Source organism: Nothobranchius furzeri, chromosome 15 (genome assembly GCF_043380555.1).
Source record: "Nothobranchius furzeri strain GRZ-AD chromosome 15, NfurGRZ-RIMD1, whole genome shotgun sequence".
NCBI classification, from domain to species: Eukaryota; Metazoa; Chordata; class Actinopteri; order Cyprinodontiformes; family Nothobranchiidae; genus Nothobranchius; species Nothobranchius furzeri.
The window spans coordinates 37470669-37494444 of NC_091755.1; the positions used below are offsets into that span (position 1 = coordinate 37470669).

General features: G+C 41.5%; 2 protein-coding genes across 7 annotated transcripts in view; one reads left to right on the forward strand and one right to left on the reverse strand.

Annotated features, from left to right (window-relative positions):
* The window catches only part of rapgef3 (Rap guanine nucleotide exchange factor (GEF) 3), a 34326-nt gene extending 17776 nt beyond the window's left edge, over positions 1-16550 (reverse strand). For 2 of the 5 annotated variants that reach the window (XM_070544788.1, XM_070544787.1), the window contains exons 1-3: positions 12631-12911; positions 12124-12159; positions 1459-1503 (exon numbers count right to left, since the gene is read on the reverse strand). In XM_070544788.1, coding sequence (XP_070400889.1) covers positions 1459-1503; positions 12124-12159; positions 12631-12714 — 165 coding nt within the window. In that variant the 5' untranslated portion in view covers positions 12715-12911. Of the gene's footprint in view, positions 1-1458; positions 1504-12123; positions 12160-12630; positions 12912-13814; positions 13898-16437 lie in introns of those variants that run through there. The other 3 variants (XM_015967081.3, XM_015967080.3, XM_015967082.3) reach the window with 2 other exon arrangements.
* A 1104-nt stretch (positions 16551-17654) lies between these two features.
* slc48a1a (solute carrier family 48 member 1a) lies at positions 17655-19489 on the forward strand. Of its 2 annotated transcripts, XM_015967085.3 has the most exons (4): positions 17655-18017; positions 18507-18674; positions 18756-18891; positions 19341-19489. In XM_015967085.3, coding segments are annotated over exons 1-4 (435 nt in total). In that variant the 5' UTR covers positions 17655-17887; the 3' UTR covers positions 19342-19489. The 2 variants fall into 2 exon arrangements, with proteins under 2 accessions (XP_015822571.1, XP_015822570.1); XM_015967084.3 differs by lacking the exon at positions 19341-19489 and having other exon boundaries at positions 18756-19099.
* The last annotated feature ends 4287 nt before the right edge of the window (positions 19490-23776 follow it).

The window sequence follows — 23776 nt, forward strand, 5'->3', positions numbered from 1 at the left end:
AATGGTAAAACCGCCACTGCGTATTAGATAGGAACCTCGTCAAACAGCTTTGCAGAGGGCCTAGAATGTCACTCCTGTGGTAATTATGGCACCTACGATGGAGAAAAAAAGTGCATCCATGGAGGAGCTACGATGCAAATATTAGCATGGCCCCCAATTGCCTTTCTAGACATACGGAACTGTATTTCTCTAGCAGGCAACGTTTAATGTTCAGATTTTTACTGATAGGCAGGAACCTTTACTTTGACAACTCTGGTCCCTCTCCAGAAATGTTTGGACACCCCCGCCTTCTACGTTTTTGTGTTAAAACCAAAGAGAAAGAAACTGTAAGGGAATGGGCAGCTTACTAAAGTCATTTGGGATCATAATGTATGATTTTAATCAACTTTGAGGGAAAACATGTTCCAAGCAACTCCAGCCTCCTGCAGACACATTCTCCATCATCTCTTTGTTCTTGGCCAAAACAAGAGAAGAAATCATGTCTTTGTGATTGTTTGGAGGTAAAAGATGACCTCACCAGTCAAAGAAAAGACTGCCGAACCTAACCAGGAATAAAACCTTCTTATCATTATTTTGAAAGGCTCTCTAAAGTAAGATAAAGCAGCATGGGGTTCTGGACATGGCGAGGCAGGAACCCTGTTGGACGAGGATGGTCCTTAAATGTCCTTTAAACTCTTTATGACTGCACAGCTATGTGTTTTCTTAATAAAGACACGCTTGAGTAGTAGTGCAGGATATCATAACAACAAAAGAACGTGTTCAGCAGTTTGAGAGGATGCCAACGCTGCAAGTCTCAGTGCTAGCAGAGGTCAGAGAAGCTCAGAGACGAAAGACAAGGGTGAACAGAGCCATGATTATGGTTTCTTTTTGAAGTGGGAGTCGTAAAACCAAAGTTATAAAATCATGATATATATTTTTAGACTATTAAATAGTATTTAAACAAAATACTCTTATTTCTATATTCAGGCTTAGTCCGAGCTAGAGGTTAACTTTCTAATTACTCATTCAAATGGGCTACAGTGATCCCTCGTTTATCGCGGTAGATGCGTTCCAGACCTGGCCGCGATAGGTGAAAATCCGCGAAGTAGGGACACCATATTTACAGTATTTATTTAACAGGTACGTATTCAGTATTCAGACTTTTAAAACCCTCCCTTTACATAGAAATACATTTTTACTTGGTTTATTTATAGTTTTATTACAAAAAGTGCATTTTATGATGAAATTGATGAAAAAAAACAGGAATTTCTTGATATTTCGCATAGAAAAATACCGCGAATCAGCAAATTTCCCTTGAATCCAAAGAAAAAATCTGCAAAGTCGTGAATCTGCGATAAACGAACCGCGAAGTAGCGAGGGATCACTGTAACTCTCTGTTTCAGCACCTCGAATGAGAGAACACTGAATAGCTTTTTGCGCTGGGGAGGAGATGCACTACAGAACGTTGTTCATACACACCTGCTTCATGGTGTCCTTGGAGTTCAGAGCCTCTGGCAGCGGAGTCTGAGACAAACACAGAAAGAGAACCTTTAAACTGTGAAAACACTGATAAAGTCATAGACTGGTACGAAACAGCACCCTACCACAGATGGACCATAGAAAATGTAACCAAGGAAATTCATGATGCACTTTTAATCACTTTGGTCAAACCTTGCAGCTAACGTTATGAGTGCTCGAACATAAAATCACCACACACACACATGTGTTTGGGATGATTCTGTCATACGACTCCAGCATCTGTGAAGGTGACAGGGCTATGTATGCAGACACCTTGTCTACTTTTAAGACTGGGCTTAAAACATTTTTATTTGATAGGGCCTATTGTTAAAATCTGATGTTGGCCTAGATCTGGACAAGTGGGGGAGTAGAGGGAGGTGGAGTGTACAGTCGGTAAAGACGGTGTCGGTACAAGATGTGCTCGGGTACAAGATCGGCTCGGGGTCCTTCGACTGCCGATGACGTCAAAGTACGGCAAACCCACTCGGACAAAATACACTACACATCTATACTGTTGGAAAGAATTTAGCAGTTTCGTTATTAAAATAATGTTTCTTAAGACGTAAGTTTGTGTTTATAATATTTGTAAAATAAAACACTATATTTTATTCATAATGTTGAACTCCTCTTTGAGCACATCCCTTGAAGAATCATAGGTATTAGCAACACCTGTGAAATAGAATTTGCAGGAAAGAAGTGTGTCCCATTTATTGAAGTATTTTGTGTTTAGAGTTTTTGACGTCTTGTCCATGCGTAGTTCAGTTACGCTCATAGCTGCTAGCCAAAACTCTGGTGTTAAAAGTTTTCTGGCTTTACTAAAATACCTGTCTGTACTAATTTGATTGATGGTAGTTTTACTTTCTATTAGACTCCAAATGTAATCATTTGGCACGTTTCTAATTCATAATTTGTAATAATGTCATCGGCGATATTAGCATTAGCATTCCTATGGGTTTTTCCATTGTAAATTAGCATTGCGCTAACCACTCGCTGCCAAATTGCAGCCGTTGCGATTAGAAAATCTCCTTTTGTCACATCGCAATTTAATTGCACATGCAGTTAATCGTTCAGCCCTAATGTACATGCAGCTCTATGCTAAAAGTGTATTTTCAAAGAGGTAATGATGGATTTCTTTGTAAAAGTTGTCCATCTTTCCAATAGAAAGATTTGCCTGGACCAACGTAACGTGATTACGTAATTCCGTAAGGTTCATGTTCAGCCGATCAACTACTTTGACGTCATCGGCAGTCGACGGACCCCGAGCCAATTTTGCACCCGAGCAGATCTTGTACCGACAACGGCTCTCCCTTGCCCTGCCTCCAACATGCCTCCATCTTAAAGGGTAGGTTATCCAGAGTTATCTCTGTAGTTATGCTGCTATAGGCTTAGACTGCTCGAGGATACACTGACCACTTTCCACACTCGAGTACTTTCTTCTACAATTTGCTCTTTAACTGTGTAACGTACCAAAAGGATCAATTTTCACCTACATATTGACCAACATAGTGACCTTTCATCTACAGCATAAATCCACTTTCTGTTTGGCCTTCTAAATCCAGAAGGCTCTGCTCAGCGCGTGTTTACACACCATGAAGACAAAACATTCAAACAAACATTCTCACCCCAGGTTCTTGCACTCACTGTGTGAACGCCAGACGTCAACATTCTTCACTCTGAATAAGTGAAGACTCCACGATGTTATAGTTATAAGTTAAATAATAACATGTGATGAATGAACAAGAAGTTTAAATCAAATGTTTGAATAATCTGTGCTTAAATCAATGAATTAGAAATGAATATTGTTCTTACAATGATTCATTTATATCACAAATCAGCATGTGTTTGATTTAACAAGTTAATCATTGTTTACACTCACACACATTACAATAAGATACATGTTAAGGTTAAAAACATGTTTGTGTCTGAAGGAAGGCGTGGCTTTCTGAGGGATGTTGGTAAATACTCAGAAATGTGTCAAATTCTGATTTGCCAAACTTGGCCAGAAATCATAACGAAGTAGTTTAATAAAACAACAATTACTTCCAGATTAATCCAGTTTCCAGCTGAACCTGATTCGGCCAAATCGGGAAAGAAGCATCTCTCTTGAAACAAACTCCTTTGACCTTAAGTCAAAACCTTTCTGCGACGCTGTAAGTGATTACAGACACAACAGCTCCTTTCAGAGCTACTTCAACTCACATCCAGCTTGGACACCTAACCTGCAGACCCGGGTTGCATCTCATGGCCGGGGAAGCCGAACTCAGAGGAAGCTACTAATCTAGGAGTATTGTGGTTTTGACGTCTGGTGACATCACCACTTTGACCGCAAACCTCCGGACCGCCGGGAGCAACTCATACAAGGGTATCATAAGCCTGCATACTGGAGTCTGATGAGTTTTTTTTTTATCAATAAACAACTCTCTAGTTTAAAACAAACAACAAATTATTTTACACCCAGATTTCACATTTTCTCTCAGATACAAAGAACGGTTGCTACAACATCTAGCTTCCATCACAACACCTCACATCCACCACACCACATCTCATTATTCATATGCTGTCATGTATAAATTATTAGTTTAGGAAAAATAATTAAATTACTTTTATAAACTATATACTGACTGTCTGAATTAATACGAAGTGTGTTTATGGTCCCTGAATAAGGAAAGAACCCTAGAATCTTCTGATTAAACATTCAAAGACCAATCAGATTGATATTTCATATTTATATGGAATATCACATCTTATTGGTATTAATTGTATTAATATGTATTAATTGCTACAACTGTATTATTTCCTGCTCTTTCAGCTGTCAACTTTATTTTTTCTCTAAGTGTTTTTCTCCCCAGAAGAAGCTACAATGATGTTCTGCTGAGCTGTGGTGGCCTCATGGAGGGGGCCATCGTCTAGCACACTGCTGCTAACCACTTAATCATTCTCCCTCTCCTGATAATAACTTTTTACTTTCCTTGACGTTGGATGTGCTACTACTAGTTTACCCGTTTAATTATAGATCCACTAGGATAAATACAATGAAGTTTATCTCTCGCCAAATAGAATATTTACTAAGAAATCACAATGTAACCATAGACACATTGCTTGGTGTGTGTGTGTGTGTGTGTGTGTGTGTGTGTGTGTGTGTGTGTGTGTGTGTGTGTGTGTGTGTGTGTGTGTGTGTGTGTGTGTGTGTGTGTGTGTGCTCTGTCTCCTCCATCCCCAGTGAGTCGTGGTGGATGGCTGCTTATACTGAGCCAGGATCCTCTGGAGGTTTTCCTCTCTACTGTCGCTAATTTATTTTTAAATCGTTTATTTCATTAAAAATAAAAACAAATAAAACATACAAACAATAAGATATACATAACAACCAAAAAATCTAACTTGAACGACAAGGAGCAGAATGAAGAAAAACATCTCATTTCTGCCCCCTTTCCAGAAGAAATAATCTCTTTATATATAATTACCATTTGTCAGACACACAAACAGATTCATTTTATACTTATTCCTGTTCTTAATTCCAGAGCGATCATGACCATTGATTTAATTTACATTTTCATAATCATTTAGTACACTCAATTTGGTACATTTTTTGAATATGTTAAACGACAGAGTTTTTTAAATTTCCTTTTTAGTCATGATGTGAGGGTGGAGATGGCGGACCAAGTGTGGTGGAGGGTTCAGGAGGCAGGAAAGCAGGCACGGATGAAAAAATAAAAATGGTTTAATGGTGGAACGGGAGAGACAGAACAAAACACGCATGAACAAACAATGATCCAACGAAGACAGCAACAAGGAGGGAGGTATAAATACACAGGGAAATCAGGAACAGATGGGCAGAGTAATGAGGGACAGGTGAGAACAATTAAGGTTAATTAAGGCAGGAGAGACACAGTCAGGGAGGACGGGGCGGATCACGACACTTTTAAGGTTATTCCATGAGTTAACACCATTTACAGATATATTCCGCTCCTTAATTTTAGTTCTAAATCTAGGTTTTGTAAACACATCCGTTTCTTTCAGCATGTAATTACTAGCTTTCTTTTCAAATATCCCCAGAATGTTTTTTGGCAGTGTACCTAAAGTGGCTTCATACATAGTTTGTAAGATTTTCCAGTCTTTTAAATCATGAAATTTCAGTAATTTATATTTAAATGCTTGCTTACTATGAGGACTGCCGTAAAGACACTGACACTAGTCAGTGACTCGATGCAATTTGCTGGGTTCTTTATACAGGAAACCTTTTACCGATTGGCTTAATGAACTAAACCGCATTGGAATGTTTACTACGTGAAGTTTCTTGAGACAACACTCGTCGTGATTTGGCGCTTTATAAATAAACTTGAACTTATGTTGGATTAAACCAGTTTAGGCCAGCTGGGATTAGTTTGTCTCCAGAAGTGAAGTTGGTTTCATCCTCTATGAGATTTCTCGCCAAACGACAGATGAACACACAGACAAACGTGTTTGATGCCATCGCCCTTCCCTTTCAGCGGTGCCGCTAATGTTTTTGCCTGACAGTTCAGACGAGGGTCAACACAAGCACGCTTCACCACTCAGTGGGTAGGTGTCAAGTGTGTGCAATCAAGTGGGAGGAGAGAGCTCAGAGAGACCAGCACAGCAACAGCCCGTTTCAGATTTGCTGATGAAAAAAGCATTTCATATTTCACTCAGGGGCGGATTTAGGACTGAAGAAGATCCGGGGCTTAACACACACACACACACACACACACACACACACACACACACACACACACACACACACACACACACACACACACACACACACACACACACACACACGTGACACGCATTAGTCAACATCATATATATTTGTCTTGTACCACATAATTTTTAATCTGAAGCTACATATTCAGCATATTCAGGGCAGAGTATTGTTCCTGTGAGTGTTTAGTGTGAGATGATAGTAAATATTCCCGTTCTTTCTCCAACAACTTTACCTGATAGTAAGCTAACTTTAGGCAAACCAGCAGCACAACATATATTTTCAAATAAGACTCACAAACCTGAGTCAACACCAGTCTCATCAAAGCTGGGGTTCTGTCGTCATACTTTTTGTCTAAAAAATGTCCTTATGTCCATCTTCACTCATGCGTTTCACGCAGAGAGTGTAGAAGAAGCCGGTGTCGGTACAAGATCGGCTCGGGTGCAAGATCGGCTCGGGTCCGTTGACTGCCGATGACGTCTAAGTAGTTGATTGGCTGAACATGAACCTTACGGAATTACGTAATCACGTAACGTTGTTATCACGTGACGTTGGTCCAGGCAAATTTTTTCTATTGGAAAGATGGACAACTTTTACAAAGAAATCCATCATTACCTCTTTGAAAATACACTTTTAGCATAGAGCTGCAAGTATAATAGGGCTGAACGATTAACTGCATGTGCAATTAAATTGCGATGTGACAAAAGAAGATTTTCTAATGGCAAAGGCTGCAATTTGGCAGCGAGTGGTTAGCTCAATGCTAATATACATGGAAAAACCCATAGGAATGCTAATGCTAATATCGCCGATTACATTATTACAAATTATGAATTAGAAACGTGCCAAATGATTACATTTGGAGTCTAATAGAAAGTAAAACTACCATCAATCAAATAAGTACAGACAGGTATTTTAGTAAAGCCAGAAAACTTTTAACTCCAGAGCTTTGGCTAGCAGCTATGAGCGTACCTGAACTACGCATGGACAAGACGTCAAAAACTCAACACAAATACTTCAATAAACGGGACACACTTCTTTCCTGCAAATACAATTCCACAGGTGTTGCTAATACCTATTATCCTTCAAGGGATGTGCTCAAAGAGGAATTCAAACATGAATCAAATATAGTGTTTTATTTTACAAATACCATTATAAACACAAACTTACGTCTTAAGAAACATTATTTTAATAACGAAACTGCTAAATTCTTTCCAACAGTATAGATGTGTAGTGTATTTTGTCCGAGTGGGTTTGCAGTACTTTGACGTCATCGGCAGTTGAAGGACCCCGAGCCGATCTTGCACCCGAGCAGATACTGTACCGACACCGGCTGCTGAAGGGCTTCTTCTTCAGTGGTGGAGGCTCAGGCAGGCTGTATACAAACTACTGCCAGCTGCTCCCTCTCTGTTGGACTTTGGTACTGCATGTTACTTCCACGATTTAGATCCGGGGCTTTTCATGAAACATCCAGGGCTTGAGCCCAAGTCGCCGGGCCTAATGCCGCCCCTGATTTCACTCACATCTCTGAAAGATCCTGATACATGATCCAAACTAAAACCCGTTTCCATATTCTTAAACCCAACACATCCTGCCCTTTGATCACAGCGGAACTTCCTCTTGGTTTTTATGTTTTTATGGCCAGGTTGGTATAACTGCTACCTGTATTCCCACAGTAATTGCTTAAAGTAAATATCCTTTATAGACCCAAACAAACCCATCAGTGCAATTATTATGATTAAATATCTTTTTCCAGATCTGGTAGGTTGGGCGGCGTAGTGGACACTGAAACTGTTGCTGATGCCATGGGTCGGAAAGTCACGATAAAGTCTCCGCATGACTGATAAACATCTGTGACTCTGCAGCCAGACACCGTGGCACGTTTCATCTGGTCTGCAGACGTCACATGGTTTACGTCTCAGCAGCGGATTATTAGAATTTATCCAGAAAAGGAACAAAGACCACTAAAAGAATCAAGAGTTTTGATCAACGTGGATTTTCCGATTTGCAGGAGTGAACTTCCCAAATGCACTGCGCACATGTTTTATCGACTCAAGCACGAGGACGGAGGCAAATCAGAAAAGGGCAAAAATGTGGAGAAACCGGTGTCCTCGGAGGTGTGTGAGGAGGCGACAGCCGCAGGAACGCTCTTGAACGCCACAGAGGTATTTAGATCTGCTTTGTCTCAACGTCATAGTGCTGCATGTGGGAGCGGGCGTGACGTGAGGACTCGCAGCTCCTAGTGAGGCAGCTGAGGCCTCCGCTTATTGATTACCATCAGCAGAAACACATGAAACAGTGTCTGGAGATCTTTGGTGCGTTCTTGCTGTGTTGAAATTATAATTCCATCTTTTAGTTCTTTTTAAAACACAGAAAGGCTTTATTTACCTGCAAGGTTTCGTAAACCTTGCAGGTAAATAAAGCCTTTCTGTGTTTTAAAAAGAACTAAAAGATGGAATTGGTGTCTGGAGATATTTATTCAGAGGTCTCATGTCCAGACAAGATCTAGAGAAACTCATTAATGCGTTCATCTACAGCAGACTGGACTATTGCAACGGTCTTTTGATTGGTCTTCCTAAAAAAAGCCGTGAAGCAACTGCTGCTTACTCAGAATGCTGCTGCTGGAGTCTCAAGCACATCACTCATGTTCTGTACACTGGTGACCAGTAAGCTAGAGAGTCGATTTCAAAGTACTTCTAATAGTTTACAAATCACTTAATGGCATGGGGGTCAGAATACGTGTCGGATCACCTTTAGGTATATACGCCCAGCAGGGCTCTGAGATCTTTAGGAAACAGTCAGCTGGTAGAAGCCCGGGTCAGAAGCAAACAGGGTGAAGCCGCTTTTAGCTACTACGCTGCACACGGATGGAATCAGCTTCTGCATGACCTCAAATCTCTAGTAACTTTGAAATCAAAATCTAAAACTTTCATGTATTCATCAGCCTTTGAATGAATGTTTCTTATGCTGCACCTTCTGCACTGTAACTGCTCACCCTTTATCTTTGTCTTCTTTTGATTTAATTTGATCAAAATGTATTTGTGTGTTTTAATTGTGCTGTCACGTTACTTTAGTGTTCGCGCATTTCTCGCTAATGGAAGGCACATTGAATTGCCTCTGTGAATGAAATGTGTTATATAACTAAAAGCTGCCTAGCTAGGCTGCTTGAACATGGAAGCATCACAGTTATGATGATTTTGGTCACTGTCCCGCAGAACAACAAGATCTTTGTTCAGTTTACCAACGTTTTCCAAGCTTTACGAGTTGAACTTGATGAAAACTTCAGTAATAAATACACTGATCACCTATGGGCTTGGTCATGAAAACACAAAGAGCCAAGAATGTCCAGAGTTCACATTTTAGGGAGACTGCAGGTGAATTGCATCAGCAGGTGGCAGATCGGATGTTCGGTGGTGATTAAAACAAACCAGAACACTAACAAAAACTACACTTGGAAGATATCCTGACTTGTTTCAGTTCCAAAGAAAACTCGCCCATCAGTCAATGATGACTACAGACTGGTTGCCCTGACATCCCACATCATGAAGGTCCTGGAGAGACTCCTGTTGGTCCACCTGAATAAGCAAACTAGAACATATCAGGACCCGCTGCAGTTTGCTTATCGCCATGGAGTTGGGTGTTGAAGATGCCATCATCCAGCTGCTTCAACCAACCCACTGTCATCTAGACAAAACAGGCAGCACTGTGAGGGTCATGTTCTTTGATTTCTCCAGTGCATTTAACACAATCCAGCCTGATGTACTTTGCCAGAAACTCCAGAAGACACAGGTGGGGACCTCAACTATTGCCTGGATTAAAGACTACCTGACAAACAGACCACAGTTTGTGAGGCTGAAGAACTGCACATCAAACCAGGCGATCAGTAACATTGGAGCACCACAGGGGACTGTACTCTCACCATTCCTTTTCACCCTGCACACCTCAGACTTCCAGTACAAATCAGAGACCTGTCATCTACAGAAATACTCAAATGACTCTGCAGTTGTCGGGTGTATCAGAGATGGACAGGAAGCTGAGTACAGAGAGCTGGTGGAGTGCTTTGTGGCATGGTGTGGAAACAATCATCTGATCTTGAACGTGAACAAAACAAAGGAGATGATTTTAGACTTCAGAAGAAACAGGGTGGAGTCAAACACTGTTTCCATAATGGGAGAAGAAGTGGAGGTGGTTGAATACAAATACCTTGGAGTTCACCTGGACAACAGACTGGACTGGAGAAAGAACAGTGAAGCCGTTTACAAGAAGGGACACAGCAGGCTGCACTTCTTGAGGACGATTAGGTCCTTCGATGTCTGTAGCAAGATGCTGCAGATCTTCTACAAGTCTGTTGTTGAGAGTGTAATCTCTTCAGCCATCATCTGTTGGGGTAGCAGCATCAGAAGCAGGGACCTGAAAAGGCTCAACAGCCTAATAAAAAGGTTGGTTCTGTTCTGGGGACGACTGTGGAACCGCTGGAGGAGATAATGCAAAGAAGGATTCTCCAGAGAATCAAGAAAATGATGGACAACCCTGAGCGTTCTCTTCACAAGACTGTCCGACAACGGAAGAGTGTCTTCAGTCAGAGGCTTCTTCAGTTTCGCTGCAACACTGACCGCTACTGGAGATCCTTCCTGCCAACAGCCATTGTAATATACAACAACTCTTTGATGACTTGATTATTATTATTATTCTGAGCTCCTACAGCAATCAATTTCCCTCTGGGATTAATAAAGTAATTTTAATTGAATTGAATTGAATTTTCTATCATTTTTTTTATCAGTGAGTCACATGAAGAAAATATTGAGTAGCGGTGCTGCGATAAAAGCAGAGAAGTGTTGCTACGGGAGCCCGGTTGTCCATAGAGCCACTGCAGAGTGTTGCTCAGGGTTAGGGTTAGAAACAAACAGGCATACTCATTACTTTCATCATATACAGCTGCTGTCGACTGTCATTTTTCATTAATGCATTAAAAAAACATCACAGGATGCATCTAGCTTTAGAAGGGGGGGGGGGGGGGGGGGATCATGTGGAGGGTTCTTGCTTGCAAATAAAAATAAGACTAAATCAGTCAAAGGTATGAACACATCTTTTCAATGAAATTGTAGTGTTTTAGAGCCAAAAAGAAAAGTGAAATAGAAAAACAGCACTACTTTAAATCCCACCTGTTTCTACAGCAGTTCACTCAGATTTCATCACTTCAGCGTCGAAACAACCCAGTTTCCTCAGAAAACAAACAATTCTTTTATTTTAGAATTATCAGAGGATTTGTGTTTCATTATTAATCTGGTGAAACCTGTTGCCGGTGAGCTTTTCTTCAAGCTGTGTTTTGTTACGTGACCTAAATAAGCACAAATAAAAGATTTAGGTGCACAGGCGTTAAACTTTCAAAGCCAGAAACCCTTTTATCATGCTGTTAATGTCCTATATTAAACTTTTTATTCTCCTGGTCAAAAACAGCGAGGAGATTTAGAGTCGTCTCTGAGAGTAAATTTAGAGCCGGAGAGGCTTTGGACCCTGCTCTGTCTTCCTGTAACCTGAAAACAAAGACCTCCACTCCGCACATTCTTCTCCACACCCCTCTGTAAAGTGAGCGGGGGAGCTACAGGGAAGGTGAACAATAAACAATACACTATTTATAACAGAACTTTCAGAAGGAAAACTCTGGGCTTTGTCACCTTTCCTGCATTTCTGAAGAAGCTGAGACAATAGAGGAAAATTGTGATCTTTGACTCTTTAAAGTGGTTTTTAATTCTGCAAATATACTGAATAATCAAAGCCTGTGTGAACATGAAGCAAATAAACACGATCAGAGTAGGAGATAAAGATAAAAATGGTTTGTTTTCACAGAGCTGGAGCTTGGTTATAAACATGCCTTCCAGGAATTAGACAGCAACAAACTGACATAGTACCTGTTTAAAGTCCTCATTAACTGGGAAATCATCCATCTGAAAGTAAAACAAATTAGTGTGTCCCAATAACCTGATGTGTGAGCTTCAGAGGAGCAGATCCAAGTTAGTCCTGCTGAATACGATCACCAGATGATTTTAGTGCATCACAGTTCAGTTTAAACCAGAATATTAATGTTAAAAACTGGTAAAATGCTAAATGTGCTCAGTTCTGCGTGAACAGCTTCACTTGCCCAAATGGTTAGCTGAGGATTCGTGAATGATTTTTCATTAGTGTCCAAAGTGTAGCCTCCTTCTTTTATTAGTGCCTAACAGGTCCTCATAACTCTCACACAACCACTTTAATGTTTATACTCATGTTTGTTTTGACATGACGCACAAACAACATACGCAGAACAAATTCAGCCTCATCTCCTGACAGCTGAGGACCTCTAAAGCATGGCACCACCTGTTCTCATCAGAGCTCTCCTGCGTTAATCTACACAACTCTAAGAAGGAACCGCATCCTACCCAGCTGATGCCCCGCACGGTCGGCGTCTGCACTGCGTGGCGGTGCGGGAACACTTGGTAATTGTGACTCCGAAACAGATGCATCTCTTCTCAGATCAAAACAACCGACCAACAAGTTTCCCAGCCGGAGAGGATCTGCGCTCGTCTCCGGCGTCTCCGCGCATTATTCGCCGCACAGCCGCTCATTAATGCGCAGCAACAACCCGATGGTGTCAGCGGAGGACCCGCTGCGCTTTCTGCGCTCACTCACGGACGCAGCCTGGACCCAGTTCGGCCGCCCGAACCCCCAGAGCCTCTGAGAGGAAGAGCTGCGCAATGATCAGCCATCCCTCCCAGGGGCGTCTCCAGGCTTTAAGAAACACCTGGGCTGAGCCCAGACCACAAGCATATCACTTAAGTAAAAACAAGTGTTATAAATAATATAATTTTATGTAATGTGATATATATATATATATATATATATATATATATATATATATATATATATATATATATATATATATATATATAGAGAGAGAGAGAGAGAGAGAGAGAGAGAGAGAGAGAGAGAGAGAGAGAGAGAGAGAGAGAGAGAGAGAGAGAGAGAGAGAGAGAGAGCCTCTCCTGGCAGCTTTACAGCCTAATTACCGCTGATGGATTTATCTGACGTCTGAATGTGAGCAGGTGCGGCCTTTAGGTGGTGTCCTCCACCTTCTGTCTAGCACAGAAGATGACAACAAGACCCTTCTAGAACATTTCATTTGAGAGAAAAAGTTCAAGCTCTGGGATTCTACTGCTTCACTCTGATTTAAGACAATAGGATGCTGGTGTTGGGCTTTAGGTTTAGTTAGCACAGTTCAGAAGAAAGTCTGGTGTCACACACACACACACACACACACACACACACACACACACACACACACACACACACACACACACACACACACACACACACACACACACACACTTATCAGGCCGCCCCAGCTGTCGGGTTCAGCCGGGCCTGTGCCGCCACAGATAATCTACTCAGAGAGCTGAAAGCACTAAACGTATTTCATCAACACTCCTCCCTACTCTGCGTGTGTGTCCTGAGTACAGGTGTTAATTTGCTGCTTTATGGGACCATAAAACTCAGGAGAGACTGAAATGGGTTGGTCTCTGACTCAGGTTTGCTGAAGGACAACCCTAAAAGTGCACCAACTTACTTCACCAAGCTCTGGGGTACGTCGTCTGGGCGAGCAGATGGATCTGACCAGGTTCTCCATGGAGAAAAACTCTTGAAGAATCTCTAAAACCCAGAAAAATCAGGCTGATGGTTACTAACTTCCACTTGGATAGAAACAGGACCAGAACACACAAACACCAACGGTTAGCACTTTGTTGACTTCATGGGACCTAGACATCGTGGTCAACTCTGTCCTGTGAGTGATTATGCAAGGAACCGTTTCACAGTCCCTGCTATTGTTCCAGTGCGGGGCTGCCCTTCCTGCTCTGACTTGTGTCAGAAGGTTTGCCAAAGCTTTCCACAAGCAGAGTCCATTCTGTTCTGCTTTGCATGTGTGGGTGGTGTTCCTTGTTCCTTCAGCTAGAAGATGTAGGAGGGCAGTGTTCTCTCTCTCTCTCTCTCTCTCTCTCTCTCTCTCTCTCTCTCTCTCTCTCTCTCTCTCTCTCTCTCTCTCTCTCTCTCTCTCTCTCTCTCTCTCTCTCTCTCTCTCTCTCTCTCTCTCTCTCTCTCTCTCTCTCTCTCTCTCTGTGTATTAAAACCTTGATCACCTCTCCTTTTTTATTCTTCCCATGAGTGCACATCAGTGCATCAGTGTTTGGTGCTGGAGTATAAAGCCCGCAAATGCGATTTTCATTCATGCTACTGTATCCCTTCATTTCAGGTGCGCAACAGCACACACACACACACACACACACACACACACACACACACACACACACACACACACACACGCACGCACGCACGCGCACGCACGCACACACACACACACACACACACACACACACACACACACACACACACACACACACACTTGGAGTCGTGGTTGCATCCTCCAGCAGAAAACCAGAGTTTAAATAAAATTAAACCACCTGTAAAAAGTGCTCCTCTCACCTAAATGCCACATGAAGAATGTTTCCTAAAGAATCCAGTTTTGCTTCTTCTGGCCTCCTGAACAATAGCTGAGCTGATAAGGATACTACGGTTTGATGGTATCTGACTGTCTAGAGGGGTCTGCAGCCTTTACCATCAAAGAGCCAGGTTCTCTCTTATAATTTCTGATAAACATCTGCAGATGAGGGTGAGGACTAAATTAAAAAAATCTAACTTTTGCAAAAAGATCATGTAAATTTGTGTCAATGAAATGTTCATATTTAAGGAAAATGTTATAAAATCAAATTGAATATAAACATACTACTTTTTGTGTGTTTCTGCTATGGAAGTGTGATGCAATTATTCCATGAAAAAACTAAAAATCTGGATTTAATTTTGTGCAAAGTGGGAGAAGCCTTAGAAAAATGAATCATGATGGGTTGGTCACAGATTAAAATGGACCATGAAACTAGCTTAAAGGAGGAACTTTTGATATAATCTCAGCATTCATTGATGGAAACTGAAAGAATTCCATCATGGAAAATGGTTTTTGGCTCTATGGGTCGGTTCATCTTTGCAGCAGATCTCAGAGAACTTTGTTATGATTTAAAAACTGAAATCTATCAAAAAACAACTCTCTCAGGAGACTGAATTTAGGATTTTTAACACTTGAGCACTAACTGGTAAATTTATGTGAAACCTCTGGAACAGGTTTGCAGAGAACTTTAGTCCACATACGTTTCCAAAAATAAATTGCACCCTCTACTGGAGATCTGTGTGTACTACAACACTCACAAAGCGGATTAAATCAGCAGATTTCCACCAAAGGTGCCAAAACAGTACTTCATGTATTTGTTTATAATAATCAACATGTCAGTAGGCTGTGAAAAAGAATAAAATTAATACTGGAATTGATTCATTAAAACTTAATTTGTATTAAGGAATAAAAAACATATTTCACTAAAGAAAATATAAAACATAAAACAAATAAAAGCTAATTTAGCTGCTGTCTGTGTTCACGTCTACTTTTATGTCTTCTTCCTTTTCTCTGTATTTATTTTGGTGAGTCTGTGTTTCTATTTGGATCCTTCGGGAATGGGAGTGGGATTTCCTGCAACACATCTACGCCCATGGAATGTTCTCTGCCAACTGGCTTTGTTGTGCTTGTCTGGTGGCACACACACACACACACACACACACACACACACACACACACACACACACACACACACACACACACACACACACACACACACACACACACACACACACACACACACACACACACACACACACACACACACACACACACACACACACACACCTTTTCCTTCCTCTCTCCTGACCACTTAGCAGTGACAAGGAAGCACAGACTTGATCCGTTTGACCTCCCGGTTCAGTGGCATCTGAACGTGGAGCTGACATAAGCAAAACTTATAAAACACACCCAGACTCTTCGTCTCAAGCTTCTCTCTTATATTTTTACTCATTGCTGCACATTTGTGTGTGTGAGCACTCCACATTTGTCAAGTTAAAACAGCATCACAAAGCTAAAATACATTTAGAAATAATATTTGAGCTGTTGAACAACTTTGATATAATCCTGTGTGCAAAATAGCCCCATCTGTTTATTTTAAGTAAACTATAATATTTGTACAAATGTGTAAAATCTATACCAGATCCTGAAAAAAAAGAATTATAGAGAAAATCCTGATCTATGATCAGTAACTTACCAGCAACTTCTCCTTCTAGACTCGTGGCTTCAACACTTGTTGGGTTTTCTGCTTTCCTTTTCCAGTTTTGGCCAGGAGATAATTTCCCAGTCTGGGTCGTCTCTGGGACTTGATGGGGGTGTTAGTGGACGCAGCTTCCTGTATCTTTCTGATTGGTCATGAAGCCAGCGCCTGAGGGCCTGGGCTGAATTTGAAGCACCCTGATCAGTGAATGTGAGCGTGTGAAAGTGGCACCAGAAAATGAGTAGTGACATCAGTTTTGGTTTACAGCATGGCCAGGCTGCTGCAAAGCTGCAAGCAACCACGGGAAAGTGTGGTTGAGTTCTGGAGCACAGATTTCAGTCCTTTAAGCATCTTACTGACAGGAAGTGTGTGCCAGTCCTGATATATTTAGTTAATTTTATCATTGTTATCCAAGTCAGTAAAGACACATTCATGTCCCAACAAAGTTTAATTTAAAAATCGTAAGTTATTGGAAGGCAGACAATTGAGAACAATGAATGAATGATTCACAAGTTTCACAATGAGAACATCAAACCTTACAGCCATGCATAAAAAAACTATTTTCAGTGAAGTCCTAAAATGTTTATTTGGTATCAGAGAATGAGATGGAAAAGCAAAAAAACAAACAAAATAAATAAATAAATAAATAAATAAAAAAAACAAAGATTTCCTGTATCCTTAAATCCACTTTACTCTTTGAAAAAAATGCATGGAAATTTAAAATTTTTATTTTAACCTTTTAATAAAATTAAAAGATGTAAATATATTATTGAATGTGTTATTGTTTTATTGTAATATAAATTTGATGTAGCTCAAGTATTTGTTTATTTTGTTTTCTTCTCAGTTCTGCAAAATGCAATCTCTCTTTTTCCCACTAGGGACGCTGTAGCAACGGCTCGAGGGTTTCCTCTCAACAAAGATCTTCAAAAGAAAAATGATGGGTAACTAAGAACATATTTAGATAAATTAAACATTAAAATGCTAACTGTTTTAAATATTGTTATTTTACAATAATTAACTAATAAAAGTGTTAAAGCGGCTGAAATATTTTTGTATTTCTGAGGAGATATTTCGTCAGGGGCCAGAACGACGATCCAGTTAAAGGTTTTATTATTTTAGTCAGAGTGTGCTATCTGTACGGCGTTTTGCTATCTAAACAGCTAAATGGCTTTTTAGCTGCTGCTTGTTTGCTACAAAGTAAAAATAGTGTTTTGAGGTCGGAAGGCGCACAAATGGACTGGATTTAGCGGATTGTTGTACAGTGTGTGGCGTCGTTTGATGTTAGCCGACGAAAATTAGATCCTTTTGTTTTCCTGTTTGTGAGGATATTACATAATGTGGCGGTAAGCTGCCAATGTAGGTTATTACGTCTGTCTTTTTAAACAAAACCACATTTTTATTTCTTACGAGGGCGCAAAGCTTTTGCTAGCACTGGTCCTGTTGAACAATGGGTAAAAACAAGGTGTATGTTAGCATAGGCTATGCTACCTTCGGCACGCTGGTGGGACTGTCGGCGTTATTGGTTTGGAACATCGCGTATCAACAGCCGGCCACGGCGGCCATGGGAGGCCTGTCAGGTACGTGAACGCACCACCTGGACAAACAACTATACGTGCTGTTACGTCGTTTATCTCATTATAATCCAGATTATGTAGCTCAACCATTTTTCGTGATATTAAAATTCATATAAAGCTCAGTAATGCCATTTTATTTCGTCATTCAGTGAGTATGAGGAGCAGTTTTCCTGGTCAGTAATACCTTTAGGGACATTTTTCAGATTTTTAATCCCTAAAAACAGTATTTAATCATAACATTAGTGTAAACTGTAATCTTGGTCAATACATACACCCTGACTATTTGCTCCAGTCTCTGTAATTGTTGATTAAATTATGATGTAAAGGAAACAAACACTATTGAGCACCTACTGGTTCCAGTAGTCACTAAGGTCAGGTGGTTTGTGTACCTAACTGGTTTTAGCTAATCCCAAAACAGCTCAGGAGTTCCTGATCAATGACGGCAAAATTCATGTTTTAATGTGAAGGAAAATAATCTTTCTCATCTCGTAGGAGTTTTGGCGTTCTGGTCCCTGGTCACACACGTCATGTACCTACAGGACTACTGGCGCACCTGGCTCAAGGGCCTCAAGTTCTTCATCGGCATTGGAGTCTTCTTCTCAGTTTTGGCTGTGATTGCCTTCATAACCTTCCTGTGTCTGGCCATCACACAACACCAGTGTAAGCTTTTTCTTCTCTTACAGTTGGGTCTTTATAATGTGAACAGTTGCTAACTGATCCTGGGTCTTTCCTGGTCCACAGCTCTCACCGACCCTCAGAGCCTCTACCTGTCTTGCGTGTGGAGCTTCCTGACCCTCAAGTGGGCTTTCCTCCTGGCCTTGTACTCGCACAGATACCGCCAGGAGTTTGCCGACATCAGCATCCTCAGTGACTTTTAGTGAGTAGGAGTTTGTCGACTCTGATGAACTTTGAGGGATTTTGGGACGTCGGCATGAGCTAGTCGTTAAGCTTCGCAACAAAGACGGATTGAAAACCCCAGATGTGGTTAAACTAAGAAGTCACCTGACTTCACCACGTGGAGTTGCACTTGCTTGACAAGCCTTTTCCCCGTCTTGTAACCCGTTCTCCCACTTCACTCCCTGTTACCAGTGAATACCTAAAGAGACTAGAACTGCACTAGGAAGCCACAGGGTTTTATTTTTAGATGCTTTGGTTGTCAAAGGAATTCACTACTAAAACAGGGTTGTAACATCGTCATTTGTAGCTCAAAGTCTGAACCAAAACAGAACTGTTCTACCTGACATCTGAAAACAGCAGGTGGGCTGCGTTTACTGTTGTGCTTGCTTGCATCTAAATAAATTCACAAAACGTTCTTTTAATTTGCAGATGGTTTGTTGCAGCTCTCATCATCCAGGGAAGTCACAAACACAAAGCAGATGTTGGCCGTTCCTCTGAAATTCTTCTGCTTTTTAGTCCAGAAGAGTCTCATGAAGTATAATTTGTCCCATTTGCAATAAAAATATTTCTCCTTTCTCTATTTTAGCTATTTTTGAGTTTGTATTGTTGTGTGGAGGCATGCTACAACAAGTCCAGTTTCAACGAATTAAAACCAAAAAAGCCGTCTGGAATCACGTTCTACGAATTCTTTAGGTCACGTGTTTGTGATCAGACGGGTCCTGTTATCCTTCCCGACCAAAAACGGCTCCTCTCCTCACGCTGTTGGGATGAACACACACACACACACACACACACACACACACACACACACACACACACACACACACACACACACACACACACACACACACACACACACACACACACACACACACACACACTGTTCCCAGCTTTTAGATGGGTTTCTGGTTTTGTGGAGTCATTAAGTAACGAGCATCATGAACAACTTTTACTGGCATCTGTTGATGTATTTTAATCTTTTATTTTGGGTCAAATTTAAAGCCCAGGCTGTATTATGTAAAGCTTTCTTGTCATGTAGAATGATTCTTAATACTTTTTGTAAGGAATGTTTACTTGTTTACCGTGTTTGAAGAAAAGATGCTCATAGAAAATTCGCTGTTTTTATTTTGTTCCATTAGGCGGAGATGGCAGAGTTATTCTGACATTCCTGTTTTAGAGAAAACACACCAATGCATTAAGAAGAAAATGCACTTTAGTCTTTGACTTTGATGCCATTGTTTTGCACAGTGTTACAGACACCGTTTAACATGTCTGAATCTCGTCTTGAATCACTAATTCAGTTTCAACTTGAACCGGCCTCTGTAGTTTGTTGTTCCAGCTGTAGCTTCTGTCCACTTTTTACCGTGAAACGTGGAAATAGCTTTTTGTCAGCGAGAGAATGAATGTGTGGATAATACGTGTAGAAGTGGTTCCCAATAAACTTGCTTTTATCTGTGATTTAGTCGCGTCTGATTTCTGATTAAACAGCCACAGTCTGATAAAGGAGGAACCATCACCATCACGATGGTGGACTCATGTTGCTTCCTGGGCATCACCAGAGGCCAGGACCTCAAAGTGGGAGCCTGCCATCACCTCCGTCATGAAAAAAAAAAAGCCCAGCAGAGGAAGTTCTTCCTGAGGCAGCTGAAGAGCGTAGTCGATGAGGCGGTTGTACACCGCAGTCATCGAGTCCGTCTTCACCTCCTCGATCACCGTGTGGTATGACGGAGCTACCACCAGGGACGAGAGGCTGCAGCGTGTCGTGCGCTTTGCTGAGAAGGTCATTGGCTACAAACTCCCCTCCATACAGGACCTGTACACCTCCAGAACAACAAGGCGTGCAGGTCAGATGACCCGTGCCACCCTGGACAGTCTTTTTGACTCGCTTCCATCTAGCAGGAGGTTCACATCCATTCGTACCAGACCCTCTCGCCACAAGAACAGTTTCCTCCCCTCTGCTGTCATGGATGCCAATTCTAGGGCTGCCCACTCTAGTGGCATGTCATCAGTCACATGACCCTGTGTTGTGTTTGTACCTGAACTGATCCGCTCTGATCAGTACCTACGCTCTTGTATACAGCAGCATTTCTCTAAGTATTCCCACTTTATATTGTTATTTTATCATGACTGTATTCTTACTTCCTATATTTGTTCTTCTCTTATTTTTATCTTTCTTATTTGCACCAAGTACCGCAGCAGTTTCCTAATGTTGTGATTTTGCGCACACGTATGGGAATCAAACCTTCTGATTCAGATACTGGACAGCTCCAACACTGCTCACCTGAGCGACGTGTGCTCACACCACAATGCTGCATTTGTCAGAAGTAGTACAGTTGAGGAGGCCACAGTGGCGTGTCCAGATTTTTTAAAATGGGGTGGCCCAGGTGAGGCACAACTTTGTGCATGGGTGGCACCAATGGTTATGCTTTTTTTTGCTTTACCCCCAAGCTTTTTGTGGACAATGAAAAGCCTATTTAAAGGTAAATTAGTGTGGTGGCACCTGGGGTGGCCAATCAGATTCTAAGGGTGGCATGTGCTACCCCAGGCCACTCCCTGGACACGCCCCTGGGAGGCCATTGTTTTAATGTTGCACTGGTGAATAATCAGAGCTTGGTGCATTGAGTCAGATTAGTTAAGACATGAAGGCCTGGCTGACTGAGTTGTTCTGTTAAAGAAAATGTTGAGCAGAACATCCTTCGGAGGTTCAAGTGGCTGAATGCTTGCCCTGAAAAACCTCCAGTCATATTTCAGAGATCACAAGACAGCAGTCTACTCTGAGCTTAAGAGCTGTCAGAGAATGAATGAATGAAACCTTTATTTCCCCTCCCTCGGGCAAATTCACATTGTTCCAAAAACAGAGTCCATAAAAAATGGGTTTCAAGTAGAAGAGATACTAAATGAAAAAGCAACAAGACACGGCCTGATCTAGTTACAGTTTGTTAGGGACCAATTAGAATTAGTTTAGTTTTGCACTTGCAAAACAACAACTCTGCTTTGATAGAGCAAACTTATAAAGATGGTGGCGGCTCAGGAACGACGGCTTAGGCCTCAACTTTGGACGATTTAGACTTGAGCCTTTCTTTAAGACGTGAGCGGATGGAAAAAGGACGGCGTATGGCGGATTGCCCTGTTGGCTGGTTTCCGTTTCACGTTGTTTGTTGCTCTGATCAGTCCTTCCGCTGTCCACCTGCACGTGGAGACAGTTTGAAAGACAACCATAGATTCTGCCCTAAAACCACTATGGGTCATAGCCAGACTATATACTGTTTTGGTTGTGAAAGTAGACCATGTGGAGGTCAAAGGTCATGTGCAGGCCTAGGTATTTAGCTGATTTAACAGCTGCATGGCTCTTGTCCCACTGGTGAGAGGGATGTAAGCTGAAGTCCACCACATTTTTCTGCCTTAGGACTTGAGTTATTACACCTACCTTCCCCCTATTGAATCATTGTTATTGGAGATCAAACCAACAACCGTGTCATCTGCAGCTTCAACACGACTGTCAGAACTTCTTGCATAAATATCACACTTGAGTAGAATACAGCAAGAAGTCCCAAAGTCCAAAGATGGCAAATAAACTTTCAGAAACCTCCCCTGTGTTATTTTTTACGATTTACTGAACAGTTTATTGTTTTAGAAGATTGTGTTTGACCTCTGGCAACCCCCCATCCTTCTGTCTCCTTCCCTCCCCACTCATCCCACGTTTCCTCAGAGGTGCTGCTCCCATGATGTCTGTGTTTAACAGAAGAGAATGTTTTGGCATTCTGTTGTCAGTGAAGCTGAAATAAAATACTAAACTTTGCTTATATCCTCTTGGGAGGGAGAACCAAGACGAGAAGCAGAAGATGGAGCCTTAAGAACGAGGAGGTCAATGGTTGCCCTCTGCTGACAAACATGCAGAACTACGTATTTGATCAGCCTGATTTTGTCAATGAAGTTGAAATAAAAATCCCAAACTTTGTCTATAATATGTTGGGCATATTAAAAGGAGTAGAAGCAGGAGGAGCATGAGGAGGAGCAGAAGATGGAGCTACAGTCGCATCACAAACTCAGCCTTAATTTCCTTAACATGAACAAGGAAGGCTATGGTCGCCCTCTGCTGGCGAAATGTTGAAACTACATAATTGGTCTGTTTAACCAATTAAAAGAGAAATTTTTGGCAAATTTTCTCAATGAAGCTAAAACAAAAAAATCTTAAGCTTTGCTTATGACCTCTCGGGATTATTAATATTAACGAGGATAAGCAAGAGGAACAGGAGAAGCAGAAGATGGAGCTACATTAGCGTTATAAAGACGGAATGTAATGGTCGCCCTCTGCTGGCGAAATGCTGGAACTACATATTTAATCTATTTAAGTATTTAGAAGAGAATATTTTAGCCCACTTTTTTCAACGAAATTGAAATAAAAATCCTAAATGTTGTTTATAGTATCTTGGAACTATTAACATTAAGAAGAATAAGGAGCAAATTGATGAGGAAAAGCAGAAGATGGAGCTACATTAGCCTTACAAACTAAGCGTTAATTGCCTTAACGAGAATGAAGTAGGCAATGGTCGCCATCTTGTGGCAAAAAGCTGGAACTACACACTTGAGCCGTTTAACCAAGTAGAAAAGAACATTTAGTCTCTTTCCAGAGTATTTCTCCTATCCGATGTCACCATCTGGTGGCTGACAAGCCATCCATCCATCCATCCATTTTCTGAACCCGCTTGTCCATGTTGGGGGGTGGGGGGTGAGGGGGTGCTGGTGCCCATCTCCAGTGGTCAATGGGCAGGAGGGATACACCCTGGACAGAGAGCTAGTCCATCGCGGGGGCCAGTGGCTGACAAGCGTATCACACAAATAATTTCTCCTGTTTTTTAAGATGG

Coding starts and splice junctions, on each gene's coding strand:
- slc48a1a (XM_015967085.3), top strand. CDS start 17,888: ATGGGTAAAAACAAGGTGTATGTTAGCATAGGCTATGCTACCTTCGGC. Junction 18,018..18,506: donor GGCCATGGGAGGCCTGTCAG/GTACGTGAACGC, acceptor CTCATCTCGTAG/GAGTTTTGGCGTTCTGGTCC. Junction 18,675..18,755: donor GGCCATCACACAACACCAGT/GTAAGCTTTTTC, acceptor CCTGGTCCACAG/CTCTCACCGACCCTCAGAGC.